Raw genomic sequence first — 13,437 nt, forward strand, 5'->3', positions numbered from 1 at the left:
TCAAAATTTATATTTTTGACTCTTTAATTTTTAATATGTTGGTAACCACATGGAGAGTGAAATATACAATATGAAATAACTCATCTTCTTACATCACCTTGAAAATTGATAAATTTTAATTTATATCTAAAAACCATGAATATGGTTTGAACACGATCGAGATGGATAAATTGAATTCGACTTTTTTTATATGCAAGTTCAAGTCGGGTTCAAGTCCGTTTATTTGATATTTATTATTAAATCCGATCTATAATGAATCATGAGAGTTTAATTCGGACTTGTTAGATATACATAAATATCAATTCAAGTGCTCGGATTTAAGCGGTCTGAACTGATATTCGACTCATTGAATTGATTTATATTCACTTAAGTATGTTATTGCTGTATTGTAACAGTGTCTCTCCAAAATTCTTTAGTTTCGTCCCTAATAAATTCTAAATCTACAACTAATATAAAGAATAATATAATGCTTTTATTTGATTGCTATCACGTTATGTAAGGCGTGCTACACCTTCATTACAGTTGTAAGAGTATGTTTTTTAGCTAAAGAATAGTAATAAAATTAAGATTACGTGGTTTGCCTACATGTTTTTTTGTTATTAAAAAGATAAAAGAATTGACAAATGGTGTGTGTATTGCATCATTTGTGAAACTTCCAATATATTTAGTTCATCATTCATGTGATCTCCTTTCTTTTTTTATTACAACGAATACTAAAAACTTGTCAAAAAATTCAGATTCGCTTTTGTGGTCGGAGCTAAAAAATATTTAGACTTTTAAAATGGATAGTGACTCACTTAAACTCCTATGATCATAAAAAATGATACAAAAAAATTATTTTAAATTAATAGCTTTTTTTTATTTTTTTCTTTAAAATTTATTTATTATATTGTTTATTTATACTACGTTAAAAATTTATTACTATTTTTTAATATACTTTTTATTTAGTTACACTAAAATATTATAATATATTTTACTCCTAGTATAATTAAATTAAATAGTAATTATAATAAATGTTATACTTTGTATAATTAAATTAAAAATAAAAAAAATATTTAAAATAATTATTGTGATACTTATTATTTACAATTTTATTTGTTTGAATAATTTTATTTTTATTGATAAAAAATTATACTAACTATATATTTTTTTATCAATAAAAATAAAATTATTTAAACAAATAAAATTGTAAAAATTAAAATAAATTTATGAACGTAATCAATTTTTTTGACTATTAAATAAGACATAAAAATTAAAAATTAGCTATTAATTAACTGAACTGAAAAAATTAATAAACATTAATTTAGAATAATTTTATAATAATTATAATAATTATATACAATTATAATAATTTTTTTAAAGTTGGACTCATTTTAAACTACTAGTTTTGTATTACGTGCTACGCACGTGGCACGTAATGTGACTCGTCGATTTGTATTAACTAATTATATTAATAATTTACATAATAATATATATAGTATTAATTAAACTTATTATAATTATACCAATATATTTTAAAATTATAATCGATGTTAAATTAGTTAGCATTTTTTGTTGGATTAGAAAATATTTTATGAGTTAAATTAAATTTATTATAATAATATTAATGTATTTTATCTATAATTAATAAATATTAATCATTTGTTTATTAATTTAAAAGAAATATGTTATTTGTTTTTTAAAAATTCACAAATCTTCTCCTGAGCCAAAAAGAAAAAATAAATCTTCTTCTTTTTTTAAAAAAAGGAACCCTCAAATCCTATTTAAGAAGACAAATAAATAAAGTCTTGATTTAATTCTAATTTAAGAACACTTAAAAATTAAATTGCAGCATATAATTGTAATTTTTGACTGTGCTCTATATATTTTGATTTAGCAACTTAGAATCTTAGATATGCATCATCAAATTTTTCAAAACAGCTTAACACTCATATGTATACATCAAAAAGCTTTAAATTAAAATCAATACTATAGAATCAGAAAAATAAGTGGAGGAATTGGAAGATTATGTGGCTTGAAATAATAGAATGGTAAATTTTGCAGTGATAGATATGGTAGAAGACCATAAAATAGATGAGTATTTCAATTGTATAAAAAGTAATTTCAGTTAGCTAAAATTTAGATAGAACACTTGTTGTTTAATAATATAATTAACATTTATTTAACAGTTTTGTAATTAATCTTTATTTAATTTAATATTAAATTAATAAAATATAGTAATACAATAATATAATAAATAAAATAAGATATTTCTTAATCTAATAAAAAGAATATAATGATTTATGATATTAAATTTAATTAATATAATAAATTTAATCATTTAATCAGCATGTTCCGTTTCGAAAATGTATCGGACACTTGACACTTCGGACATTTTACATAGAAAACTTTAAAATAACAATGTTTCTGTGCCCAAGTGTCTCCGTGTCTGTGCTACCAATTTACGGAATAAAAATAATTAAAAAAAATACCTTCAAAATGCCAAGAACCTTACAAACATCCTCTTTCATGAGCTTTCGTCTGAGATCCTTACAATACATTAACCTCAAAGTCTCAATATAAACCTCCACATCATCACAGTCAGCAATCTCAATAACATAAGGCAAAGAAGATTTCTACTGTTGTTTAGCCCAACGATCACACAATTTAACAGCAAAAAACCTACTATGAGCCACAAGAATCTGCCGATTAACACTAATTGAAAGTGGCAATGTGCTCAAACAATCCTTTTCTTTTTCTACTTTAATATGTATATAATGACAACGTGCTCAAGTTGGACTCTTTTTGTTTATGATATACGGAATTAGTGTTTTAATTGAATTAGGAAATATCTTATGAATTAGAATTAGGAGTATTAATTAACTAGTCGTAATCCCGCGCAATTGCGCAAAATTATTTAAATAATAATATATTTTTAAACATTAATACAGAAAAATGTCAAAAACAAAATGTCAAAAAAATTATAATTTACAAACTAATAAAAATATATTCTAAATTTCTAATAATATAGCAATTAATATCTTTTAAAAATCAAGTAAGTGATTTATTTAAATTTACAACATGCTCATTTAATATAGGTATTTTATTTAAATTGAAAAACTAATTAGAATTGTTTGTAGTAACTTTCAAAAATCAAATAAATATTGAGTGTTTTATCTAAAGTGGAAATTCATAAAAATATTATTTTCGTCCTCTCAACTATATAAATATATATATATATATATATATATATATATAGATAGTTTTTGTACCAAAATTTTGTTTATACAAATTGGTAAATTTTGGATTTGACTCTGACCACATCTTATTATAAAATTAGTATAACTTTCTTTTTTATTGTAGAATTCATAGAAACTTACATATAACTTAAATTAAAATTCTACCAGAGAGATGGACATGATTTATTTATTTATTTTTATATAAAAATGCATGTGTTTCAATTTAAAATTTAATGCAAATATTAAAAAACATCTATAGTTCTAGTTAAACTGAAACTTAATAAAATAAAATAAAATTATTCATATTTTCATACATATACTTTTTAATATTGATATAAATTCTTAACACTCCAAAAATTTACTAAATTTATAAAGATTAAACATTTGTAATAAAAAAAGTTTAAAAATAAAATAAAATAATACTAATAAAGATATTAAGCAAGAAATTATCATAGATGGATATAAAATTAATATTAAAATCAATATCATTACTTTTTTTTAATTTTCAATTGCGTACTCCACATTCCGCATTGCTTTATGTTTTAAACAATCTTTAAAACATAAATCAAATTTATAAAAAACACAGAAAAAAATATCTATTCAATTAATACTACAAAGAAAAAAGCAGTAATAAAGAATTAACCAATATAAGCAGTCTGCGAAACCACAAATCCCTTATATATTAAGTCTATGAATAATATGGATATACAAACTGCTCTAAACTACTTGATTAATACTGCAATTTGTTTGTCATTTACTTTTGGTGACTTTTTCAATCGACAAAGTAAATCATCGATCTATTTGCATAACTATCAAACATAAATCAGTACAACACACAAACAATTGAGATAATAAAACAGTCATACAATAAATATGAAACATGTATGCATGTAACTGCTAAATCTAAACAAAGGCAGGTCAAAGAAATAAATATAAAAAACATGTCCTTGCTGACACATATATACAAAAATTAATCACAAATGCATATTAGAGCATCAATAAATTGGAAGAAAAATTGAGCTTACCTCTCATTTGCTTCCTCTGGACAATTTCCCTAAAAAAAAAAGAACAAATTGGAATTGGTTTTGAAAGAGAGAAGTGAGTGCAAATAAGAAAAAAATTAATTTAATTTCAAAGAATGAATAGTATGCTAATATCGGCTACACAAATTGAAATCTGAAAAAAGAGAGAGATTGATATTGATTGAAAAAGTGAGAACTTATAGTAGTCTAAACCAATTATAATTCTTTTAGTTAAAATAAGAAATCTAAATGGATTAAAATTCTTTTAATTAAATTGTATGAAAAAGTATAATTAACATAAGTGTTTTTAAAAAGGTGGGAACTCATAAGAATTCTCTATTTGGTGAGAATCAATGAAAAGCCTCCGTTGATCCTCTCAATTATATAATATATAGATTATTAAAAAAATTAAATTATTATAAAGGATAGTACCGTAAATTTGCCTGTCCCCTCCCCCATCCGTGCTTTTATATATAGTATAGATAAAGGTTTAAATGTTCCAAATTTTTTAACCACAAGAGCTTATCTGAACTTATTATTTTAAAGAAACAGAATTTTTAACGGAGTTAACGATATGGTCCTTTTTGTACCATTTTTTTTATGACTACAAGAATTTAAGTGAGCATTGTTCACCTTAAGGGCTCAAATATTTTTTGACTCCGACTAACGGCTAATCTGAATCTTTTGTCTAAAACTTCATTAAAATATTAATATGGCTGTCGTTAAAGCATGTACCGATGAATCATATTATTACGGGAATTATTTATAAAATACCCTATTTCTAAAAAACAATTGCAACAATTTAGGCCATGTTTAGCTAACTTTACTGACTATCCAATTTTTTAGAAATAATTTCAAAAATAAGTCTTCTCCTAATTAGGTTTTTTTTTCTCATTTTATCATTTTTCTCACACAGCCGACGCATCTCTTCTCCTTCCTTCTAAATCTCTCAATTTCTCTCTTTTTTCCTCTCTTCTTCTCAGGTCTACGAGCACATGAAAAGACACCTCCTTCCAAATTTAAGATCACAACGTCGTCGTCTTTCTTTCGGTTGTTTCATAATTTTCGTCTTTTTTCCGGTGGTTTCTGTTGAGTGGGAATCACGCATTGGTTGTGTGTGTGAATGGACATGTGTTTAAATATTGGTTGGGCACCTCCACTTAACATCAATTGGTTTTATGATGGAATACTAATATGTTATCAGAGTCTTATCCATTCACACAATTGAATTTGGCCTGGCCCACGTGAGATGCGTGAGGGGGGATATGTTGCTCGGCCCGGACACGCTACACGTGAGGGGGAGTGTTGAAGTGGGAATCACACATTGGTTATGTGTGTGAATGGACATGTGTTTAAATATTGGTTGGGCACCTCCACTTAACATCAATTGGTTTTAAGATGGAATCTAATAGTTTCTTCATATATCGTCGTCCTTCTTCCGGTGGTTTCTTCGCTGCCATCTTACTTTCGCCGGTTTTATCATCGTTGTTCTTTCGCCTCTTAGATTTTTTGTGATTGTTTAGAATATTTTATAATTTTTGTGATTGTTTAGATATTTTGTACACATATCACTATAGATCTATTGTTCTCATGTTAATATAATTGTTATATAATCGTTCTCTTGTTCATATAATTGTTCTCTTGTTTTGATGCTACTGATTTCGTACACAACGAATTGATCTATGTTTTTGGTGTTTTGTGGTGTAGTTATAGTGTTTTTACTACTGATTTTGATACAACGAATTGATTTATATTTTTATGGTGTTTTATGGTGTGTGTACACTAAAAAATCGGAAACAACGACGTCAATATGAAACAGAGTGAATTCGTGTTGTTACAAATAAACATCACATAAAGTAGGAAGCGTTTTACTATTAAAAGTTTTTTGTGCATTTTCAAAAACTTTTAAAAACGTTTTAAATCTACTTTACGTAAATTTCAATGCCATTGTAAACATTTTTTTAACCTCTCTTTTAGCTCAAAATTAAAACTCCTCGATATACTTTGAAAATATTTATAAAAAATATTTCGTGAATGATCTCACTATTATTATAACTTGATTAAAATCGATAAAACATAACTTAGTTATACTCTTTAAATTAAAATAATAATCATAATATCACGATCTCACCCGCCTGAACATCGACCGTAAAGCCAACCATGTAACGGAAACGCATGGAACCGATAGTACAGCCAATTGATCCATACTAGGTCACATGAGACCGATATCACAACCAACCGATCTTTCCTACTCGTTTGAGACCGTTAGCACAAACAACCGATCTTTCCTACTCGCCTGGGACCGATAGCACAATCAATCGATCCATCCCAATCGTCTGACATCGGTAACGAAGCTAACCGATGTATCCTATTCGCGATATAATATTTGCTCTCACAATTATTATACGTAATATACTTGATTCCATCAATATCATGAATTCATTTGCATCAACAATAACCACATTCAAACATAAGCATATGCATAATAATTTTTAAAATTATACATATATCTTTATATATCTAGGGATGCTACATGAACCCACTAAACTTCAACCCGGATTCGCCAAATTTACGTGTTAGGCGAATCGTGTTATCGTGCCATGGCCCATTTTGACAACCCTGTTTTAATCGAGTTTCGAAGACGGAAAACAGGGGAGGCGTCCGGAAAATAGTGGGACGATTGGAAAACGGGAAAGCCGACCAAAAATATTAAGAATCATAAACTTATTTTATAATTCTCATATTATTTCTTTAATAATTATATCCATACTTTATTTATTTGAATTTTCTTCTTTTCTCTTTTAAATATTATTTTTCCATTTTTCATAAATATTTAAATTATATTATAATTTTTTTAAAAATAATATATTTCATAGAAATATATTTAATATGTAAAATACTCAAAATTTCGTTAAATAAAAATTTAATAATTTTATAAAACTCATTTCCAAAGTTATTTTGTCAACTTTTAATTCTAACTTATATCCTTAAAAATATATTAACTTATGCATGGCATTCGTTTTTATTTGATTTTAAAAATTTACCTAATTATCGTTTAAACTTCAATAATTTTTATCTCAATATCCGTGCATATTCAGCATATAGTGCTTTTACGAAAAATACTTAACATAATTTATAGTATTTAAAAAAATTATAAAAATATTTTTATGAATCGCACCAACTGCCGCTACCACGTGTGGCCCACACCCGCCTGTTGCCGGCACCGGTGCCAGAACTGGTTCAGACCAGAATTTTTCCGGTCACATTCTACCTATTTGCAGCAATTTAAAATTTAATCAAACACCTTTCTTTAACATAATTATTTCTTAACTATTAATTTTAGTATTAAACTAATTAACACATATAATTCAAGCTCAAAGTGGATTATCTCTATACAAAAATGGGAAAAGTTCATTTTTATACCCTGTGGTTTCACCTTTTGACACAAACGGTCCTGTGGTATTTTTTGAGACATTCCACTACCTTGTGGTTTGCCTCGTTATCACTAATGGTCCAAATCCTTTGACGCCGTTAAAATGGCTCATTTTTGCACAGTCAGCATAGTGACGTGGCATATACAATTCTCATTTAGACAAATAATCAAACATCTGATGTCATTTGAAAAACCTATAGCATAAATTCAAAAAAGGTAAAATTTAAAAGAGCAAAGTTTCAATTATAGATGGGACAAACATACATTTTAAAAATCAAGAATGAGCCATTTTAACGGTGTTAAAGGATTTGGACCATTAGTGATAACGTGGCAAACCACAAGGTAGCAGAATGTCTCAGAAAATACCACAGGACCGTTTGTGTCAAAAGGTGAAACCACAGGGTATGAAAATGAAATTTTCCCTACAAAAATAAAAGAAATAAAACAATACTCTTCTCTGTGATGATATTTAAATTGTTTATACTAGATAATCTAGTATCCTTATGCATGAAAGATGATCAATTCGATCGTTGTGAACCTTCATATTTTAGGTGTGCCAAAGATCCCATCACTCTGTTTTGAGCAATGACTATACCAATCATTTCATGCTCAATTCTTGATAGTGTACCATCTGTTTTACAGAAATGACACACAAGTTGATTACATATACAACATCAAGAAAACTCTAGAACCAACTCGATTAACTAAACCGAACTGACAAATTCGGTTCTATTCAATGAGACATTCGGTAAAATATTTCAACTCATTTTTAGTTCAAAACGAACCAAAAAACTGAACCAAACTAAAAGGCCAATCCCAATAAAAAAAAAAACAAACCGTCTAGTTTGGTTCGGTGTTGAAAACATTCAAAATTTAGGTTCCGTCCAAACGGAAAGCACACCCCTAGGGGCCTAAAGAAGCAAATTCCATTGATGCCGAAACATGGTATTGAAACTGTTAAAATCAATTCGCTTCTAACGCATACATAAGAATCAGATCTCTTTGAGAAATGAAGACTCAAGGTGTTTCGGGCACTCAATCAACTACTTTTTTGTTTGGATCTTATCAACTAATTTTCATTTGATACAAAACAAACAAAACTTAGACGCATAGGCACTAGAATTCTGTATCTTGTATCAGTTGGCCATACAAACAATCATCAAATCTAACTCTTGCAACAAATGAATCAACAAGGGGGATATGACAAACTATTTAACCAGTAAAGAAGTGAAAGATGATACATAACTCACCTAGAGTTCTAGAATCTACATCAATTGCCAACGCGTGCATTGCTTTGCTATGAAGCAGCAGCTACTTCGGTTTTCTTCCCTTCCTTTAGTGTCTTCCAGTTCTCTACTCCATCAATAATTTCGCCAGTTTTTATGAGGTAACGAACTCGCTTTCCGTCGTCAAGGACTTTATGACCCACGCGGCTGACTACGTCCTTTTCTTTTGAGTAGAGCATCACATTGGAGCTGTGAATAGGAGCTTCAATCTGTAATATTATTTCAGAAATCCACTTGTCAGTTCGTACAGACAAGAACAGGACATTAACTAAAAGAGCAAGTTTAAATTGTAAGCAAACTCATTATCTATTTAAGCTGAACCATATTGCACAAGAACTTATGGAGTCCAAATAATATTTTAACCCATTTCGCTGTTTTTCTATTTCAGCATTTTGATTTCAGTGCTACATAGAAGCATAACAGCATGTAAATCTAAATATATTTGTGATGGCACCCATTCAAAGCCAAAATTTGAAATGAATATAAAACAAGACCCATTTTCCGACACAGATAGCATGAATCAAATCCAAGAGTATAAGAATAGAAATTAATATGACATTAACTAAAAGAGCAAGTTTAAATTATAAGAAAACTCATTACCTATTTAAGTTGAACCATATTGCACGAAAATTTATCGAGTCCTATATTTCGGTGTTTAGTATCCATTTTTGAGACTGCTTTTAAAACTCCGAATATATTTTTAACCCACTTCGCTGTTTTTCTATTTCAGCATTTTGATTTCAGTGCAATATAGAAGAATATCAGCATGAAAAATCAAAATTTTTGTGATGGCATCCATTCAAAGCAAAAGAAATTGAGATGATTATAAAATAAGACTTTTTTCCGACATGGATAGTGCGGACCAAATCTGATAGTATAAGAATTCGATCATTAATATGAGCTAATTCAAGAAAAAGTAAATGAAATGAAAGCAACCTTAATAATCTGTCCAGGTTCCCCTTCTTCTTTACTCTTCACATGCTTTGTCTTCAGGTTTATTTCATTTACTACCACAGAGCTGTTATGCCTGAAAATTTTAGTAACCTCTCCAACTTTCCCTTTGTCATCTCCAGCTATCACTTTAACTGTGTCTCCAATCTTAACGTGCATTTTGTGTAAAATTGGGAGACTGTTTGGCTTGCATTCCTTCCGCTCCCATCGTTTAAGCTGCAAGAAAAAAAGGAATACACACTCATTACAACCTAGTTGATCAATGCCCAGTAGATGTGCATCAGAGAGCAATAAGAGTCAACTCATAAGACTCCATGTTGTTCACAACAAGCTCATTAGTAGAGCTACAAACAAAATATTTATGTCAGTCCGAAAAATAAGACAGATATAGAACAATGCACTAGAAGAACCTTCCGTCTCAAGGAAACTTTTGGCAAAACTATGTCTCGCTGCAGCAGGTTCACTTAACAAATCAACAAGAACATAAACTGGATTAATAAAAAAGGATTTTCATGCATCAGAGACTGTAGAAGTCTATTGTCTTTTTTTCTTGAATCATTATTATAATCTATTGCTCACTTATAGTTTTCTATCAAGTCCTTTACATTTTAATTGCTTTGAAGCATTTATATTTATGTGTATTTACACAACATACAGCTTAAAAAATGCTCCTTAAGTAAGTAAATGTGAAAATGCAGCATTTTGAAAAGGATTCCAAGATACTAACCCTTGCAACAATGAGACATTGATTTTCAGGTGTCTTCACCTGCAAGAGGAACACGGAATTAAATTGTTATCAAGTAATTACAGCAATTGGAAAGCATTTCAAGCATTATATTAATGCCCATGACCAACTTAGACTGTATCAGAAACTACGACAAAAACACTTTCCAATGTACTGAAAACAAACAAGACAAACTGTTAGGGCAAAATATAAAAGGCCAGAGCATTTCGTGGCAAGCATATCATTTATAATGAATAGCATGAGCTTCAATGTGGAAATATAAGACAAATTATGCACAAAGATACATGTAAGCAGCTATGCAAACTACAACAATGCGGCTGGTCAATACAATGATATTGAGCATGTTTTCCATTTCTTTTCAAGAAAGAAACGGGCTATTTCTTTGCAAAATTATGCCGAATTTCATGAGGCAATTCTGCCAAGATCTCTCCATTAGTTGGGGAAATAAGCTGCATTCCTTGGTTCAATTGCAGAACTGCCCGTACTGAGTAGAGTTATAATAACTCAGCAACTACAAGCTAAGTGATCTTATTACTTCACTACTGATAGTACACTATTGTTGTTCACTTAGCAATGCTACAACTTGAGTTTGCATATTATGCTCAACACTTATTTGATTATCATAAAAAACAAACTTTAAAAAAGTTCCTAAATTTTGCTAAAGCCCACAAAGAAAACACGTCAAAATTCCAAGAAACACAAGACAGAAAAAACAGGTAGTTTAACTCAAAATTGAAGCAAACCAAAAAAGACCCAATTACATACATCAAACAAGAAACCAAAGCACACCCAAGAACAGAATCAAAATTGAAATTAGGAAACTGAAAAAAATTGGAGTGATAATAATGGGAAACGTACTGGTGAAGCAGTAGTAGCGAGAGAGGGAAAGGAGAGGCGTTGGCCGAAGAAAGAGTTAGAAGAGAGGGACAGAGAAGTGATTGAGCTCTGAAGTGCTGTTGTTGCAGCCATTGGTGCTGCTGCCGCCATTTTCTCTTTGCTTTTTGAGTTCTTTCAATGGATAAACGGATAACAAGGGAAGCGCCTGATAAGAATTAGCAACTTTTCAAGAGATAAAGTTTCCAAACGACACCGTATTCAATTACTAATTTTAAACTTTTTCCAAACTCTAACATTTCATTTCATTACATCAAATAGGACCTTTTGTACAATTAAAGTATGATTCCTTTAATAATGAGTGACCCATTTTTAAACCGCAAATCAGTCATTCATAAGGATTTTTCTAGCCACTAAATAAATCATTTAAATATAATAATATGAAACCTAATATTCAAAAATAAAAAATAAAATAAAAAATACCGTCTAATACTATCTAATATCTCTATCAATCTTTTATAAAAATTAAATACTGATAGTCTGTGTAACAATTTTTTTATCAACGTTCAAAGTTTTAGTGCCTCTAGCGGACTCTTTAACTCCTGAAACGTCGTGCCCCAGCCAAAATAATATTACTTGTAAAATTGCAAATCATAAATTTGCTAACAACCGCCCAAAAGCGGGTGTCAAATTTATAGCGGCGTCATATTCATCTCTAATTTTGTGAATTTCGGATAAAAATTATCTTTGATGTATGTGAAGAAGTTAAACAGTTATTAGTTTCAACTGATTCGATGAGCTTTTCAAGTATACCATAAGTAAAATTAATTTTAAAATTTAACATGGTTTTATAATTTGAAATTCTACAATAACAGCACCAATCCAATAATTATACAAATTTTTATATTCTTTTTAATTATCTCGTACATTTTTAATAAATTATGAAATACTCCATTTGTTCCAAATTGATAAACCACTTTACTATTGTTAGCATTTTTAAATTATAAGTCACTTTTTAGTAAACAATTTAAAAAATAAAAGTCTTCTTCACTCTCAAATAAATGAATAGCTCATATTCATGTACCACTAGAAAAATTAGTTATTAATATTTTATTTATATATTCAGAAATTACAGAAGAATAAAATTGTAAAGATGGTACGTTCAAGAAAAAAATTGTAAAGATGGGTAAAAGAAGTAATCTTAATTAACTTGATTATATTTTTAAAGTTTTTATGTTTGTTCAAATGGTTTATCAATTTAAGACAGAAAGAGTATACTGTAATACTTTCAGCAATTTGATTATCAACATTTTTTTCTTAAAAGAAGTTAGTAATAAATTTTAAATTCATTTCGTCCTTTAATTCTCATAACTGTCTTTTCTATGCAATAATTCTTTGAGCAGACACTCAATTATAAAAAAAAAAAAACTCTTTGTAGATATTAAAACAACATTGTCTATTAATATTTTATTAGTTTTTCTATCCATTTTTCCAATTTTTATTAAGATTATTCTTTTTTTCTATTAATATTTTTTAAAAAACTCTTTGAGTAGATATTCAGCATTATCTCTTTGTTTGATATACTACTGTTCAAAAAATAAATAAAAAATTAATTAAACAATAAATATTTTTAAAAACTTAAATTTAAAAAATTTAAAAATGGTTTGAATAGTTTATCTCGCATGGCAGTTTCAACACGTCATTCTATAATTTCCTGATTTTCTTTTACGTTATGTTATAATCAATGCCAATGTCATAGCCATAGTTGACATAGTAAGTGTATCTAATCTCCTTTCCAAATCATTATCACACATTTTTATTATTTGAATTTCATTTTTTTTATTTAATCAGTCAATGATATTAGAAAAAAATATATGCCAATTTTTAAACTTCTCAACTTGCTCTTAAAGAAAATAATTTTACAAAAAATATCATACACTTGGAAACA

At 28.3% G+C, this 13,437-nt stretch overlaps 1 protein-coding gene across 3 annotated transcripts; it reads right to left on the reverse strand.

Moving 5' to 3' along the window:
* Nucleotides 1-7,288: 7,288 nt before the first annotated feature.
* LOC126669612 (50S ribosomal protein L24, chloroplastic) lies at nt 7,289-11,702 on the reverse strand. 3 transcript variants are annotated; one of them, XM_050363119.2, is made up of 5 exons: nt 11,514-11,702; nt 10,638-10,676; nt 9,896-10,126; nt 8,924-9,168; nt 7,289-7,511 (listed from the first exon to the last, which is right to left on the reverse strand). In XM_050363119.2, the coding sequence occupies exons 1-4, from the start codon at nt 11,640-11,642 to the stop codon at nt 8,971-8,973; spliced, it is 597 nt and encodes a 198-aa protein (XP_050219076.1). In that variant the 5' UTR covers nt 11,643-11,702; the 3' UTR covers nt 7,289-7,511; nt 8,924-8,970. The 3 variants fall into 3 exon arrangements, with proteins under 3 accessions (XP_050219076.1, XP_050219075.1, XP_055960738.1); XM_050363118.2 differs by lacking the exon at nt 7,289-7,511 and adding an exon at nt 7,608-8,304; XM_056104763.1 differs by lacking the exon at nt 7,289-7,511 and having other exon boundaries at nt 8,736-9,168; nt 11,514-11,701.
* Between the last annotated feature and the right edge of the window lie 1,735 nt (nt 11,703-13,437).

The sequence above is a fragment of the Mercurialis annua genome, linkage group LG2, assembly GCF_937616625.2.
Source record: "Mercurialis annua linkage group LG2, ddMerAnnu1.2, whole genome shotgun sequence".
Lineage (NCBI taxonomy): Eukaryota > Viridiplantae > Streptophyta > Magnoliopsida > Malpighiales > Euphorbiaceae > Mercurialis > Mercurialis annua.